The sequence below is a fragment of the Furipterus horrens genome, unplaced genomic scaffold (assembly GCF_987537825.1).
Source record: "Furipterus horrens unplaced genomic scaffold, mFurHor1.1.pri manual_scaffold_8, whole genome shotgun sequence".
NCBI lineage: Eukaryota > Metazoa > Chordata > Mammalia > Chiroptera > Furipteridae > Furipterus > Furipterus horrens.
The window spans coordinates 109,183,233-109,199,771 of NW_028327178.1; the positions used below are offsets into that span (position 1 = coordinate 109,183,233).

The 16,539-nt window shown below is 64.5% G+C and overlaps 1 protein-coding gene across 1 annotated transcript in view; it reads left to right on the top strand.

Moving 5' to 3' along the window:
- PHACTR3 (phosphatase and actin regulator 3) overlaps positions 1-16,539 on the top strand; it is a 109,631-nt gene that overhangs the window by 55,834 nt on the left and 37,258 nt on the right. Inside the window, exons 2-5 of the mRNA XM_090286621.1 lie at positions 4,300-4,461; positions 5,840-5,917; positions 12,362-12,544; positions 16,144-16,356. Coding sequence (XP_090142747.1) covers positions 4,300-4,461; positions 5,840-5,917; positions 12,362-12,544; positions 16,144-16,356 — 636 coding nt within the window. The remainder of the gene's footprint in view (positions 1-4,299; positions 4,462-5,839; positions 5,918-12,361; positions 12,545-16,143; positions 16,357-16,539) is intronic.

A 16,539-nucleotide genomic window follows, 5' to 3' on the forward strand; every position in this document is an offset into this window, starting at 1 on the left:
GAGCCCACGGCCCACATCCACCTGCCGCTGGCTTCTGTGAACAAACAAACAAAGAAGCATTGAGGTGCTGCCCTGTTTCCGCGCTGCGGCTGCAGAGCCGGACGCTGCGACAGAGGTTGTCCTGCAAGGTCTAGGCTGTTTACTCTCTGGCCCTTTCCAGAAGCATCTGCCTCCGTCTGACCTAAGCCAACCAAGCGTGGGACACATTTTGAATATACACATCTGTTGGCTCAGAATCTTCCCAGCATTTAGGATGCGTTGAACTCCTCTGAAAAACGCTAACGCATGCATATTTTTAAAAATGAACGTTTGTCCTAGAGCTCTGGCATCCTGTTACAGAAGAACTCATCTCCCACGCTGGCTTTAGAAAGCCCGGGCTGGGACTCGGGCCTTGACGGTGAGGAGCGACGTCATTTGTCTGACCTGACAGTCCCCGCTGACGTCTCCTGATGTATTATTTTACGGGTTATCTGCTCCCTGAAACGCTCATTCTTCTCCTGTCCAATAGGGTCTTTGGAAAGATGTCTCTGAAAACAGCCTTTCATCTCTGCAGAGTCTGGGGCACCTCACAGAGAAGAGAACTCGCACCCACGCAAATACCTAGCGTCCTGCAAAGGCCCGTAACAGGGAGGGACGAGGACGGGGCCGTGACAGAGCCTCCTGTCCGGGCTCCGCCTTCACTGACCCTGACCCCGTCCCGCCGCGGCTCCCAGGCCACGTGCGTGCGCCGGCTTCCAGAGCCGCCTGATGCTCTGGGCTGCTGCTCGCTGGGAGAACTGGCCATCTGTCTGGCAGGCACCGGGGACCGTTGGCAGAAGTAGGGGGTTGATCCGAAACAGATGGGCCTTCTAGTGAGAGGTGCTGTTTTCTCCACCGTGCGTGTGAGGGACGGGAAGCCACTTGAATAACATCTCGATTTTTCTGCTGCTGTCAGAAGCACACGAGACACCCATTGACCCAGGCCCATTCTGGCTGTGGAGCCGCCTCAGGCAGCTGGAAGGAGCCTGGAGACAGACTTGGGAGATGTTGAGGCCTGACCTCTGCTCAGGTCGCAGAGAGCCCTGTTATCTTGGGAACACAGATACCGGGGACGAGACTTCTCTGTTGCACAGATAGAGTGTCCTCCCCGGCGCTGGGCAGGAGTGCGCTCCAGCTGCTGCGTCTCGGCTTCACCGCTCCAGCTCTGCCCGGCAGCCTCTGTGCGGCCATTGCTGTGTGGGCACCAGGGCGTGGAGAGGGTTGGCTGGTCTGTCTGCTTAGGAAAAGCTGGCTCAGCAGCTGAATGGGAGCACTTACTGCAGGCCTTGTCAGAGCCTTTACTACGAGGCTGCGTGATGGGACCCTTTGGGGAAGGTATTTAGCGTAGACAGCATTTTCCATCCGCAGAGCATCTCCCCATGCTAGGGTTCCATGGAACACACTTTGGGAAACACCGGTGCCCCGCCCAGATGGCAAATGTTAGCTCGGAGAGCCTGGACACCAGAGCCGGCGGTGTCCACACGTGGGCTCCTGCCCTTCGCCTGCACTTCCCACCCGAATCGGAGTGGAGAAGGCCGTCTCTGCCTCCTAGGGTTGTTTGAGTGAACCCCCCTTAAGGCTTGGAGGCCTCCTCTGGGGTGCTCAGAAACCTGTTCTCCTGGGTTTAGGCAAGACTGGGCTCCCCATAGCCCAGGGCCGGGTACCCGTCAGGCTCAGCCAGGCTCCGGTGTCTGTTTCCTCCTTGATGTGTCTTGGACCTCGGCGGGCGGGCGAGTGGGGCAGGCAAGGAGAGGCCGTCTGTGTTCAGAGCTGCTTAGGGGGCAGCCAGCGTAGGAAGTGCAAGGACTCCACTCTTGAGGGGCACGGAGGTGACCCAGGCTCCTCCTGGGTGCCAGGTGTCAGGATGCTGGGGACGCAGCAGCGCAGGCAGCAGACAGGGCGGGATCTGTTCTCTCATTTGTCGTCTGTTCCTCATGTTGCGGCTGCTGGGACGCTCAGAGGGGCTGGGGGCCCCCCTCTGCACCCACGTGAGGTCTCCACCCGGGAGGCGGGGACCCTGCCCAGACCCCCTTCCTCCCGATGTCCTCGGATGTTCATTTCATCTTGAGGGGCGTGTGTGTGCCCCCGATCCTGCCCCTGGTCCTGGGTGGGACTCTGCAGGGTGTAAAGAAAGCCCCGACCATCGATGCTCCATCCTCCATGTTCCTCTCCGGGGACCTTTGTCTTTTTCTTCAAATGAGCCCTGAGCCTTGGGGAAACCCGGCCAGTTCTCTGCAAGTCGTGCCCAGCCTGCCTCCGGGGCAGCCTGCTTTCCCGGGGACACGTGGCACTGGCTGGTCCCGCCACCTGGTGTCCGTGGGGGCGGGAAGGAAGGCGAGGATGTTGGGGAGTAAATGCCGAGGGACAGGAGGACCAGCTGCGTCCTGCACGCCGGGCATGGGGCTGGGGCGAGGATGGCAGGGGTTCCCTAATCAGCTCCCGTGGGTCTCCCTGGCTCAGTCACTCCCTCACCTGTACGTCCCTGGCCTCCCCTGCCGGGTGCGGGGCATCGGGGTTACAATGGAAAACGCGTGAACGTCACGGCCTTTGGCATCTCGCTGCTGCTGAGCCTGGGGGGCCGTTCTGAGCTAAGAGCCCCCGGTGCATCCTGGATACGAAAGCCTCCCTCTCCCTCCGGGGGTTGCCGTGGGGACCACCTGCGGCTGCAGGCCCCGGGCACACGTTTGTGTCCAAATCACACGGAGAGGCAGTGGGCGCACACCCTGGCTGGCCTCGGCCCGTCCTGGCCTAGACTCTTGTCTTGGTGTCCCCTCATTGTGTCTTGCTCTGGTGACAAATTTATGTGGTCCCCCTAGAAGCAGCTTGGGGATTCGAGGGGGGTGTCTGGAGTCAGGCTGCTCAAGGTCACCCCTCACTCAGCGTCCCTCGCTCGGTGACAGTTGACAAAGCGGCCCCCCTGCTCCGCTTGCTCATCTGTAAAATGGACGTAATAACAGGGTCCGCCCCAGGGGGTCACTGAGGGCAGCAGGGCACCTGGCCCGGGAGGCATGGGGCTGGGCTGACGGTGTCGGTCCGTCCCAGGCCCCGTCCCCTTGGACCGCAGGTGGCCGCCGCCTCTGCGTGACACGGAGGGGTTAGGTCTGAGAGCCTGCAAGGGACGCGGGTCCCCAGCACTGCCCCTGCCCCGGAGGGGCTCGGGGTTGCTTGGGCATTTTCGTCTGAACTGCAGCCTCAGCGCTGCCCGTCGGATGGGGTCAGGGGAGCTGGTGGGGACAGCGCTGCGTCATCTCACACGCGTCCGCGTCTCACCGTTTTGTTAGATGTTATCTTTCTGAAAAAACCAGTACACATCACCTACGTCCCGTTGGGACCCCCACACCGTCCTCTCTCCCAGGACCCCAGCAGGCGGGGCGTCCCCACTCTTTGGGGCCCCGCTGGCATTTCCCGGGGGTGCCAGCAGGTGTGTGTGTATGGCCCCGCCCGCCCACCTGCGGGACGGGCCCTGAGCCTCTGGGTGCTGCCCCTTCTGCCCAGCGGCTCACTCGGCGGGGCTGCCTGCCTGCTCACCCCGCGTCTGCTTTTCTTCGCGTCGCTGTACACGGGCCATTGAGAGGAAAGACGATGACCTCACGGTGCCCTGTCGATGGCAAGCAGGTTGCTACCAGTCTCCTGGAGGATGCTTTTCCGGACCCCGTCTCTCTGCACCCCGCAGAGAGTACAAAACGGCCTTGTTTTCTGAATGAGGAAGGAATCCAAAGTGGTTTCGCTCTGTCCACTTCTGGACTCATTCCACAGCTGCCCACTGAGGGGCACGGCCAGGTCTGTGCTGGGGCCATGGCAGAGCTGGCGCTGAGCGGGAGGGCCGGGTGCCCACATTGAGACACCTCGGGAGTGGAGGGCCAGGGGCTGGACCTCGTGTGGGCCGGTGAGGACAGACTGCTGGAGGAAGTCAGGCTCTGTGGGGCTGCTGATGTTCGCAGGGAGCAGGAGCAGCTAACGAGAGTGGCACAGGTGGCGGCCGTGGCACGTGCAAAGGTCCTGGGGTGGGAAAGACATCTTCCTGGAGTTCAGCTTCTTCAGGTGGCTGTGGCGGGAGGTACACTTGGGCCTGGGCCTGTAGCAGGCTGTGGGAGGGGCGCACAGAAGGGAACTGCAGCCCCCCACCCTCACGAGCCAGTAGGTATCACCCATGGGCACCCCTGGCTGGAGCCCCTCACCCCGAGGCGCTCTTGAGCCCCAGGCTCTGGGGAAGCACGGTGGCCCCTCGGGAGCCGGGCAGGATTGGTGACCACTTAGCCCCCCTTGGTTTTCGTTTTGCAGATGAGATGGACCCCGCCCCCCCAGTGCGCTCGGAATATCTGGTCTCAGGGACGCGAACGCCCCCCGTGAGGAGAAACAGCAAGCTGGCCACCCTGGGCAGGATCTTCAAACCCTGGAAATGGAGGAAAAAGAAGAATGAAAAGCTGAAGCAGACGACGTCTGGTGAGCACCAGAGGGGGCCTGGCGTCCCTGTCCCTGGGTTTCCGTGGCCGGCGCTGCCCTCCCGCACTGACCGCTCACCTCCCCCGAAGGACAGGCTGTGCTTAGTGGCCGGTGGCAGCCAGGAGCTGCTCAGTGGCCTCAGGGTCTCATCCCTCCATGGGCCCTGCCAGGTCCCGCTCACCCGGCTGGGACAGGCCAGCTCCGTGACCCACTCACTGCCCAGACCTAAGGGCACACAAGACCCCAGGGACCCCATTAAAGAGGCAGGGCCTCCAGGCTGACCCACTTGAGTAACAAGCACCCAGCCCTCCCACACGGGAACCCACGCCCGCCCTCAGAGGACCCCGAAGGGCCCCCGCTCAGCTCTGGCCAATCCCAGCTCTGTGGGAGGTCGGGTTGTGCCCCCTGGCAGTTCACACCTGGAACTTTGACCATTAGGGGACGTGAGGTGGCAGCAGTGACCTGACCTCAAGAGCAAGAAGCGACAGCGTGTTGCTAACCCACAGAATGTTCCGAGCCCCCCCGGAGGGGCGCGGAGTTGGTTCTGCTCCCCAGTGAGTGCCCCAGTGCTGGCTCAGCACCTGGCACGTAGTAGGTGCTCAGTGAACAAATAAACTCACTTCACCGTCCTTACCTGTTTGTCCACGGCTGCTGGACTTGAAGCTGTGACGGGGCCGCTCTGTGTGGTCCCCCGCAGCCAGCTCGGGCAGGGCGCAGGCTTGTCCACGTGGGTGACCACGGCCTTAGCAGCTGGCCCTCTGTCTGCGTCTTTTAAATTAAGGGTCTGAGGATCGCGTAGGTTTGCATTTGGAAGTTGGGGTCGGCTACAGGCCCATAGTTTTCTGGACAGTCAGAGAAGAGGGAGAACAGGGCCAGGGGCTGAGCGCTGTGCTCGGGGCGGGGGCGGGGGGAGGGAGGGGCTTCCCCAAGGAGCAGTGGACCAGCTCTGGGCACCGGGGGCTGTGGAGGGGGGTTCCGCCCTCCTCCCTCCCTGTTCACCTGGTGAGTTCCTGAAAGTGTGAACCTGGGGTGTATGAAGGGAGCTCTGGGGGGGGGGGGGGGCGGCGGCTGCACAGAAGCTGCGTTATGAACAGAGTGGGCAGGGTGTGTTTAGCAGCCAATAACGGGAACCACAGAAAAGTGCCCCGGGGGGTGGCGGGCAGAGGGGCCTGTCCGGGGCTCCTTAATTCAGGAGTGTGTGGCAGAGGCTGCAAGGGGCCATGGGGGCCTGCCAAGAGGACGGTCAGTGAGGATGCTTGGGGCCCCCAAGGACAGCGCTCCCTGGGGACCAGGCCCCAACCCCCCCTCACTGCTGCCTCCCTGTGTCTTCTGGTCGCCCCGCCTGGCGCACCTGGTGCGTGTGTGTGTGTGTGAGCAGTGCTGGAGAAGAAGGCGGCCGGCCGGCCGGGCCGGGAGGAGCTCATCAAGAAGGGGCTGCTGGAGATGGTGGAGCAGGGTAAGTGGGGGGGCAGGGGAAGTGGCGGGGGGGCAGGGGAAGTGGGGGTGCAGGGGAAGTGGGGAGCAGGGGCAGTGGGAGGAGGCCGGGAAGCAGGTAGACTCTCCGGGGAGTCCCTCCTGGGCCCAGGAGGCCTATCAGGGCGGAATAGAAATTAGGGGAGTCTGGTGTCCAGGTGTGGCAGCTGGACCCCAGTGGGGCCCCCGGGGTGGGAGCTGAGAGCAGTCAGTGCCCTGGGGACTGTCTGACTGCCTCCCAGTGAGCGGGGTGCGGATTAAGCTGGGGGTTCAGCCTGATGCCCCGGAAGCGGCAGCGGTGGCTTTTGTTTTTCTCGTGTTCACACCTCTAATCCTGGGCCTGAGCAAGTTACTTTGCCAGCGACAGCCACTGCTGCCGTCGCAAACCATCAGCGTGGCGCCGCGCCGGGCTGTGCTGGGTGCCGTTCCCGCCTCGCCCCTTCGGTCCTCACGGCACCCTCGGGCCGGCACGTCCTTACCCCCTGTGTGCAGAGCCGGAGAGCGGGGTCCCGGCGGCCGCGGCCAAGGTCACACAGCCGCAGGGCTAAGGCGCCGCTCAGTCCCGGGCCCGGAGACCTCGGTGGCGTGGTGTCTGCGTGGCGCCTTCACCTGCCTCTTCGGGAAGCGCTGATTATAGGGGTAGCACGCTCAGTCCCTGAAATTCCGGACCTCCCTGTCTTCCTCTCCCGTGGACTCCGGGAGGCCTGACGCACAGGCGTGGGTCCTGGTGTGCTTTCTGGGTCCCTCTCCCTCCTGGGGGGCTCGCACCCCCCACTCTGTGCGGCTGGACCGGGCTCTTCCTCCCGAGAGCAGGAACCTGGCCTCTGGGGGGCAGGGCGGGTTATTTACCAACATTCCCATCCCGCCTCCAGCCTGACGCAGAGCAGCGTGTGCACAGCTGGGCCTCGGACTTGTCAAGGGCTCTGCTCCGCCCCGCCAGGCCCGCAGCTCCCAGTCGGCGGGGTTGGGGCCTTCGCCGCCATTTCTTTAGGTGCAAAGACTGGAGTATCTTGATGATGACATTTCAGGGGAAACCCCGGTGGCACGTACTTAATACCTGTCGTCAAACCTGGCGCGTGACAGGAGAGCTATTCTGATTTGATTTGAGGGGACACACGTGACTTTTCCCTGGGATGGGACGGGACACCTGCAGGCTCCGGGCATTGGAATGTGTTGCCTGCCAACCTCCCTCGAGGTCTTGGGGGAGGGAAAGGGAAACAGTGCTAAGGTCTGGTTATCACCTGTTATAAAAAGGGGGATCGCCAGTGAAGGGAGACCACAGAAAGGCGTGGGCTGGCTCCCGGGGCAGGAGGGGGCAGTGGGAATGACCGCAGGAAAGCACTTCCAGAGGGCAGCTCGCGTCTCCTGAAGGCTGAGCCCTGGTTGAGAGGTTTTGTCTGGTGGGCTGAGGACGGACCCAGGGAGGGACAGGCCGTGGTAGCGGCTGAAGTGTCCGCGCGACCGCCAGGCGTGCCACTGCCGGGGCTGCACTGCTGGCCCCCGTGTGGGCGACGGTGCCCCACGCAGGTCAGCAGGCCCTTCCTGCGAAGGATGAGATCGTTGATATTTTAGGCTCTGGGACCACAGGGTCTTGGTCACAACTACTGTTGCTGCCGCAGAGAGGCAGAGCCGACCGCAGGGGACCGTGGGCGTGGCTGCCGCGGGACGCCCTTGTTCTTGGACATCGAAGTTTGGATTTCGCGTTACTCGTGAACTATTAGGTTTCTTCTGATTTTCTCCAACTGTGTGACGATGTGGGGTCCGTTCTGCACTCAGGCACAGGAGCAGGTGGTGGGCTGGGCTCTGTCCCCACCCTGCCCCCCACCCCGGGAGCAGGTTGGTAGCCACCTCTTTCTTGTGTGTGATTATGGACCAGGAACTAGAGGGGCTTGAGGTTCAGGCTCTTCTCAGGGATGGAAGATGCTCTTGGAACAGCTACTGCGGCATTTTATGGGGGAGCACGTGCCGTGGGTGGCGTCATACTCCCTGCTGAGGGCACAGGTGAGCCAGATATCACCCTCCCAGAACGCAAAGCACGGTGTGTCTGTTCTTGGCCAGGTGTCAGGGATCAGGAAGGGGGCTCCGTGGGGCCCTGAGCACGTGACCTGGCCCGTGGCGCCCGACCCAGCCGGTTTGCATTCGGTGAATGGAAGGGCCACCTGGGCAGCTCTTAATTGGGGCATTGTGGGCGTGGCTCCCACACTTCATGAGCCCCCCAGCCACTGCCGGTGTCCCTGCAGCCGAGAGCCGGGGAGGCAGAGCGCGTCGTCAGCCCCCAGGAGCGGGGCTCTGTGGTGAGAAGAAGCAGGGTGCCCGGGAAGGAACCGAGAGGGGGTGGGTGGGGTGCGGTGAGGTTAGGGACCCGAGAGGGAGAGGCGCCCGGGTCCGGCACGACACCACGTCGTCTTTGCCCCTTCTCTCCAACATGGCCGGGGTTGAGACGGTGAGAGTCCCCAGGAAGCAGCTGGGGGACAGGTGCCTGGAAGCCTCGGTGGGCGCTCAGGGCAGCCCTAGGGCAGGGGTGGGGGGTCTGCAGCAAGCCGGCCCGGGGTGTCACTGGAGGGCGTGTCAGAAGGTGGGTCCCAGGCGCTGCCTCTGGGAAGGGACCTGGCGGCGGGGACCGGAGTGGAGGGCAGTGCGCCCGAATTCTTGCTGCGTCAGCGCTGACTACGGGGCCTGCGGGCGGGCGCGTTCGGCAGCGGACGCCGGGGTGGGTGCTTCTGCCTGTCCCTGTTTTCCTGTCTGCACCTGCTCTGAGGAAGCCTTTCCTCACTGGGGACCAGGCCAGGCTCCGCGTACCTGGGATTAGAACCGGTGCTGGGATAACGGGTCCTGCTGGGTTGACAGGGTCCCGTGGCCCCAGGCCCAGTGGGGTGCGGGGTGAGCACCGAGGCTCCCGAGCAGGCGGAACTCCAAGTGGGGACACAGCTCTTCCTCCCCCTGCAGCCGCGGGGTGAGCACCCCCGGGGGCAGCTGTGGTTTCCAGGGTTTGGGGGAGGGGGTCTCCCTGAGCCGTCAGCGCCTGCTCCCAACCAGGCGAATGTCCTGCAGCCCGAGGTGGCCCCCTGTGGCCACTGGGCTGCCACCAGGACCCCACACAGGGCAGGTGCCTGGAGACTGGGTAGGTGACGGAAGTCCCCACAGGCTCAGGCCCCAGACCTTCCCGGAGCCGCCCAGGTCCTCAGCAGCCCCGAAACCTCAAACTGGAGCTTTGTGGGCCAGGACAGACCCCGGGAGGGAGGGCCCTCTGCCCTGGCCACTTACAGGTAAGTCACTCTGGAGTTTGACGCCGCTGTCACCAGCGTGGCCATGGGAGCTGACCCCAGAGACCTGTCCAGGGCACGCTGTGCCCTCCCCGTTCTGTCGGGGGTGAGTTTGTGATGCTGTGCACCCCTGTGTTTTATGTCCATGTTGCCCCCTCTGCTCTGGCTGCTGGAAGTCAAGGAAGGACTAGCTGGGACCAGGTCTGTGTGGGGCGAGGGCCCTTGCTCCTCCATCATCACGGCTGTGGCCATCTTCTCTGGCACAAGTGACAAGTGAGGGCCGGCCAGCCTCCCGGCCCCGCCCAGGGCCCCGAGGGAGCACAGGGCCGGCAGGTGTGTCTGCCAGACGCCGCGTGCTCCCGGATGGCTGTCCTCTGTCTTCCTGCGTCCACGGGGCATTTTCCTGAGTAAGGAGGCCACGCTCCATCCCTGGCCACGAGAGGGAGACCTGTCACCCTGCTGCTGTGTGCAGTGACCCGAGAGATGCGGGGAGCTTTCTTCAGGGGGCTGGTGGCAGCGGGGCTGTGGCTTCTGTGCAGCCAGGAGGCCGGGGGCAGGGTGCGCACGGGTGTGCGTGCGGTGTGGGCGTGTTCTGTGAGCACCTGTGTGTGCGCAGGGGTGTCCGCGGCGCGTTCCCTCTTCCCGGCCACTCTGTTGATGAGACAGGCTCAGCCAGGTGCTCCCCGCTGTGGCCCTGGGGGTGGGGGTGGGGGTGGGAAGGGCAGCGTGGACACCCGCGCAGGAGGGAGCACCCCACCCCCAGCTCCCCGCCCCAACCAGCGTTTCCTAGCAACCGCCCTGCACCAGGGCTATTTTGGGAGCTAACTTTTCATTGAGCAAGAGAGGAGCTGCGGCTCTGGGCCTGCGTGCTGTGGGCGGCCCTGCGGGGTCCCGCGGGGGCTGCAGACCTCGGCTCTCCGGGTCCAGGGTTCCGACCAGCTTGTTCCTGGTGTGGACGTTGACGAGGTTGGGGGCGTCACGGCAGGACGGCCTGCGCCGCCTCAGACTCCACGTCCAGGTCCGGGAGCGGCGGTGGCAGCCTTGCCTGCGGCCCGGGGGGGAAGGTGCCTGCGGGGTGTCCGCCTCACGCGGTGCTGGGTGTCATCTGTGTCTTTTACCACCGAGTGAGCTGGGGCAGCGGGCGTCACAGCTGCGTGTCCAGTAGGACAAAGCCCGTCGTGAGCGAGGGTCCGGGAAACGGCAGTTCTGGGCTTGTGACGTCCAATGTCCGCAGGGTCAGGTGGCTTTTGTCCGGGTCTCTTCCGAGGCCGGCAGAACTGGGTCACAGACCAGAGCCTGTTTGTGGAGGGGTCCTGAGCTGAGGATGGGTTTTAAACTCAAAGGGTTTTTGTAAAAATAAAACATCAAGCAAATGCAGCTTGGGCCAGACGGCATGTGGCCCACAGAGGCTAAGACCTCGGCCACCTGTCCCTTTCTAGGAGAAGGTGGCTGGCCGCTGGCCCAGGCCCCAGTCAGGTGGCGTGGCCGCGTGCATGAGACCTCTCAGCCCCTGAGCTGCAGACCGTGGGCCTGACGGACCCCTCCGCCCTCGCCCCCCCGGGAGGCGGCTGCAGCCGCAGGAACATGAGCTGCACCGATCCCAGCGCAGGGCCCCGCGAGCAGCGGACGCCCGAGTGCTGGGCATGGTGTTGTCCCTGCTGGGGGAGCCTGTGGTCACCCGGGCACGTGGGCCAGGGCCTGGCAGCCAGACACGCTCATTGGGAGCAGCAAGGACAGCTGTCGGCCGTGCTGGGCGTTTGTGCCGGCACGTGGCCTTCATTAACTCTCTTAACTAGCACGTGGTTGAGGTGAGGCAGGAGCAGAGAGCCAGCTGTAACCCCCGTTTCGTGGATGAGGAGATCAGCCCGCAGGCATACGCCGTGTGGACACAGGACACCGTGGCTCTGCAGCAGGAGGGGTGTGAGTGGGGTCCTCACGCTTCTTGTCCGCTCGTGACCTCTGGGAGTGGAAGGGACACCCTGTTGAAGGACAGGAGGGCAGCAGGCAAAGGGGCCCCTGGCTCCGCCACCCCCGCGCATGGTGGGAAGCAGCGTGGAGGCCGCGCTCCCGAGTCCCAGCCAGGCTGGCATCCCCACGCCACTGCCCCCTGCTGCGTGCACACGGGTGGGTCGGGCTGTTACTCTGCACTGGGGTGGCTGATGACCCGGCCGTGGGGACTGAGGCCTGCAGGGGACAGTGACCGGTGTCCTCAGAAGGGGGGCTTCTATCAGCTGCTGAGTCCGCAGCCTGGACCTGCCACTTGTGGCTTTGGGGCCCAGACCAGGGCTTACGTTCCTGAGCGTGGGCCCCTCCTCAGTAAGATGGGACCTGAGTGGTCCAGGGTCAGACCCTCAGCGTCTCCAGCAGCTGAGCCCTAAGCCAGAGGAGCCGGGGCCTCCTCTCAGCCCTGGAGGGGCCTGGTGTCATCTCTCTGGGGTGGCCGCCTGTTTGCACTCAGGGATCCCCCTGCTTTGTGACCCCCTCAGCCCTCGGCGGTCCCCCATTCCTGGGCTTGTGAACCAGGAGCGAGAGGATCGCAGCCTGTCAACTCTGCCTTCCCAGGGTCTCATGCCAGGTGCGTGGAAGGTTATTGAGAAGCGTTTGCATAATTGGGGAGCCCTGGGAGCGGTTGGGCAGAGGTGAATCTGTTTCCTGTGGCCACAGGATTGTCAGCGAACAAACAACCCCAGTGCCTTGGGGACATTCGTTGTCATCTGTCTGGGCGACCTTGGCGGGCAGGATGGGGCAGCTGAGCCCTGCCCCCCCCCGCCTCCCCGCCCCCAGCTCATGCACCAAGTGTGCCCACTGGTGTCGTCGGGGCGGGGCTCACAGACGCAGCAGGCAGCCGTGTGCAGACGCTTCCGAAGCCACTGGTGCGTCCAACCTGCTGACATCCCACTGACTGAAGTCACAGGGCAGGGTCCAGGCGTAGGGTGGAGGGACACCCAAGGTACAGATGGGGGGGGGGGGGTCCGTGTCCCGTCTGCACAGGTGCTGGAGGTGCACTGGCAGGTGTGAGGGCAGAGGCCGAGGGGTGTCGTGATGCTCGGTGCTGCCTTAGGAAGCAGGTGTGGACAGGGACTTGGGGTGCAGGGGACAGGGGCGGGTCACTGCCCAGAGAGGCAGGCGGGGCAGGCCAGACTGACAGCCGGGTATCCTTGCAGATGCTGAAAGCAGGACAGGCAAGCCCGACGGGGGCCCCCGAGCCACACAGAGCGAGCCGCCCACTCCCAGGCAGGAGGCCCAGACTGCAGAGGATGCCCCGCTGGGAAGACCCCCGGCCCCCGGGACCGACCAGGCTCCCCCGGATGAGCCGCTGCCCTCCGACAGCCACTCCAGTGACGCAGGTATCAACCAGTGACCCTGTGGAGCTGGGCTGCTCGCAGGGTGGCCACCGGCCTGGGTGGCAGCTGGGGTCTGCGGCCAGGGCCCGGGCAGTGAGTAGCCCGTCAGCACAGCCGTGGCCCCGGGCTCCGGTCCGCCACACTGCGCCCTGCGGCCGGGTTTGGGTGTGGGCCAGAGCCTCCCCTTCCTACCTCCTCCCGAGGGAGCGGGGCTGCTTCCGAGGCTTGCAGGCGGGCGGCCCTCCCACGTGCCGTTGTCCCTGGGAACTTCTGGGCCAGAGACTTGCTCCCAAGGAGCCGGTTCCCAGTGGGAGCATCGTCGCTGAGCCCAGGACCGCAGGGCCGGACGGAGGTGGAGGGCCCCTCCGGGGGGCCCAAGCCCCACAGCAGTGACCCCTTGGCCTGGTGGGGCTCCTCGCTGGGGAGGCTGCATCTGGCCACTGCTCTGAGCCTCCCTCGCTCTTTCTGTTAAACGGGACGAGCGGTGGGGCTGCGTCGGGGGAGGACTCGGCGCAGCATGACGGGGTTTAGGGTCCGGAGAACTGTGGTTGGGGGACAGTCCTGGCCTCTCCTCAGAGGTCGTCTTGGGACGCTGTGTCCTGCCGTCCCAACATCAGACGTCAGGGAGGGTGGGGGCCGGTGGGATTCTGGTGGCCGAGAGAAGCGTTGCCCCCGTGGGGTCCTTGCCTTGGCCTCTGAACCTGGCGCTCTGCTCGGCTCTGAGGGATGCGCCTGCTCCCCTCGGCGCCCCTCAAGCCTGTCCGGACGGCGCGGGGGTGGGGCGAGAGCAGACGTGGTGTGCTGAGCACAGATTCGTATTACGGACCTTCGTGGGTGGGACGTGCTGTGGAGTCCGGGGGCCGTTCTCCCAGCGTGGAGGGAAGAGGTGGGCTTCCGCGGCTCCTGTTCCCAGATCGGAGCCCCCACGGGGTTCCCACGATGACGCAGGAGCCCCCGCTGAGTGTTTGGTGGGTGAGCAGGCAGCTCCCTCTGCTGGTCGAGGTGAGGCAGGGCGCCCCAAGGAGGGGATCCACACCCGGGGCACGTGCAGAGACCGCTTGGCCGGCCGCGTGTTTATTCTTCTGTGCAGCCAGCATTTGAGACTTTGAGAGAGATTAAAATTTCAGTTTCAGCAAGATGCCGGGCTAGCATGGCCGCCCCACACGCTTCATGGGAAGCACAGAGAAAGCTGCAGGCTTAGGAGACGCACAGAGCCTCAGGCCAGGGGTGCGCGAGTGAGTGGGGAGGGACTGGAGGGGGCGTTGGGGTGGCCTGCTGGTATGTTGAGTCCCAGGGCTCCAGAGCGGAAGGGGGCCCATGTGCCGCTTCGGGCTCATGGGGCCCGGACACCTCCGTGGAGCTGTTCGAAAACCGTCCTGTGATCTCTCGGGCTGAGCGGACATGGGCTGGGACCACGGACCCCTGAAACCCCGTCGTCACCAGCTGCGTGGCTCCTTAAGTTCATGGAAACTAAGTGAAAGTTCAGCTCTCCCATCCCACCAGCCCCCCGTCAGGGGCTCACCGACCGCATGTGGCCACTGGGAAGGGCAGGAGGAAGCCTTTCCGTGAGGAATCTCCTTTGGGCGGCTGCGGGGGTGAGACGGATCCACGTCGGAGCACAGACGGGGGTGTTCTGCTTAGGCCGGCCGGCCCGCCAGGGTGTCCGTGCCGAGAGACCGTGCGGGTGCAGAGCCGCAGTCCTGTGCAGAAACGGCTGCTGCGGTTTGGAGAACGGATCTGAGGCAGGGGGGGTGGCGAGGGAGGGAGCCTGGGGACCGTCCGGCGGCTGGCTCTGGGGTCCAGGCAGAGGCTGTGGTCGCCAGCACTGGGAGGACAAGCAGGCGTTTCTGAGAAACATCTTGCAGGCGGAGCACAGTGTCTGTTCACAGGCTGGGTAGGAGGGGCGGGGTGCAAGGTGGGGAGGGACTGAGCGTGGCGTCCAGTCCGGTGACAGCTGGGGTGGGGGGGGTTGTGCAGCCCGCCTGGGGAGGGGGTTCTGTCTCTGTCAGTGCCGTGTCCCCGGGGGGTGCCAGCCCCCACAGCTGCTCAGGGCATTGCGAGATGGATGAGGGAAAGGGGGGTGTTCGTGGGAGACCAGGAGATGGGGACGGATGTCTCTTTGCCTGTTTGACCTCCAAATGCAGATGGAAAGTGGCCAATAACAAATGAGTCTGGAGCTTCGAGAAAGGTCAAGGGTCGACAGAGGTAGGATCGGTTCTGAAGCTGGAGGATTGGATGGGACCTCCCGGTGAGAGAAGATGATGGAGAGGAGGACCGAGGGCCGGGGCCCGGGACGTGGGGTCTGGGCAGCCCGGTGGGGCCTGCGAGAGGCTACGCAGGTGTGGCCACCATGGCGAGGGGGACCGGGCTGGAAGCAGGACACGTGGTGTCCCGGGCTCTGGCGCGCGGCGTTGAAGGACAAGCGTGCACTGACCTGCGCTGCTTACGTGAGACAGGAAACCCGAGTCATGGCCGGTGCCACACAGAGAGGGGAAGGTCATTTCCCTGCTCACGCAGGCCACCAACCGTCTCACCTAGAAGACACGTGTTGTGGGTGTGAAACTTAGTCCGAAACCTGGACTCTCACAGGCTGTGGGTCACGGAGCGTAGGACGCAGCACGAGGCTCGGGGTCTGGGAGTCTCGGAGAAACTCCTGTTGACAGCACTTGAGGACAGTTTTGTAAGTCGTAGCAATAACTAAAAACAGCGTTATCGCGGGGGTGCCGCGCAGGGCAGGGTTCTGCGGCGGAGAGGGACGTAGGAGCACGTGGTGACGGCCACCCCCAGGTCAGAGCTCCACGGACCAGACTGAGTCTGCCTCCTGCAGTGCATGGGAGGGACGTTGTCTGTCTGTCTGCTTATTGGCAGTTGGGAGGGACAGACTCGTTTCCAAGAGCTTTGCCAGAGAAAGGGTCTGGCCTCAGAGGTTTTCAGCTTCCACCGTGGACAATAATAAGATCATCGAAAGGCGGTGATGAATAGCGGGACCCGTGGGCGTTTGATGCATATACTTCACCGGAGTCCGCGGCAGCTCCCCCAGGGCCGGGGTCCCACCGGGGCCGGGAGCAGCAGCGTGTGCTGTCAGCGCCACGGAGGACGGCACCCAGCCCAGGGCGGCTCTGACACGGCTGCGGCGGGCTTCTGTGGCGGCCCCGCAGGGGCAGGGTGCTCACCTCATTGCCACCTCCTCTTGTGAGGGACTCCTGTTATGCGTCCGCTGCCATGCGTGGGTGAAGGGAGACACAGAGGTCAGTTACTTGTCCGAGGTCACGGTCAGTGCAGGGGCCGAGAGGAGCCCAGGTGTGTCTGCTCCCAAGGCCTGTGGTGGTGACCCCCGCCCCCAGGCCAGATGGGAGCTTTGTCACCCCCTCGCGATGAGAAGGGGGCTCACGCTCCTCTGAGTATTTCCCTCCGGCCTGGTCTTCGCTTCGGGCAGTTCTACGATAGTTGAGCTCGGGGGAAGTCGTCTGCAGGTGAAGCGGCCCCTCTGTGTGTGGCTCCGTGTTGGCCGTCCGGCCCACCCCCACCCTGTCCTCGCCCACCCACGCCCACCCCAGTGGGAGGGACCCATTTAGGGACTCTCTGTCTTGCCTTCGATGCAGCCAAGAAACCCTCAGCCTCCAGAGGCGAAGGAGCAGACGTTGCCGGCGGCCTTGCGCCTCCCACGGACGAGGCCCCCCAAGCCTTAGCTGGGTCCGACTCCCCGGACAGCCCTCCTCGACCCCTGGAGAGGTCCGTGGGCCAACTCCCCAGCCCCCCGCTGCTGCCTACCCCACCACCCAAGGCAGGCGCCAGAGCCATGAAGGGTGTCACAGGTGGGTCCGCGGGCATCTGCCGTCCACCCCTCCCTCCCATCCATCAGCACCTCAGCCGGCCTGAACGCCCCCCCCCCCCGGCTCCTGCAGTCGGGGGGGTCCTGGCAGGTCCAGGCAGCAGAGCTGGGGGCAGGGGCTGTTCTCTGCGAGGATCACTGGCCGTTAGGAGCAGACCCCGTGGGC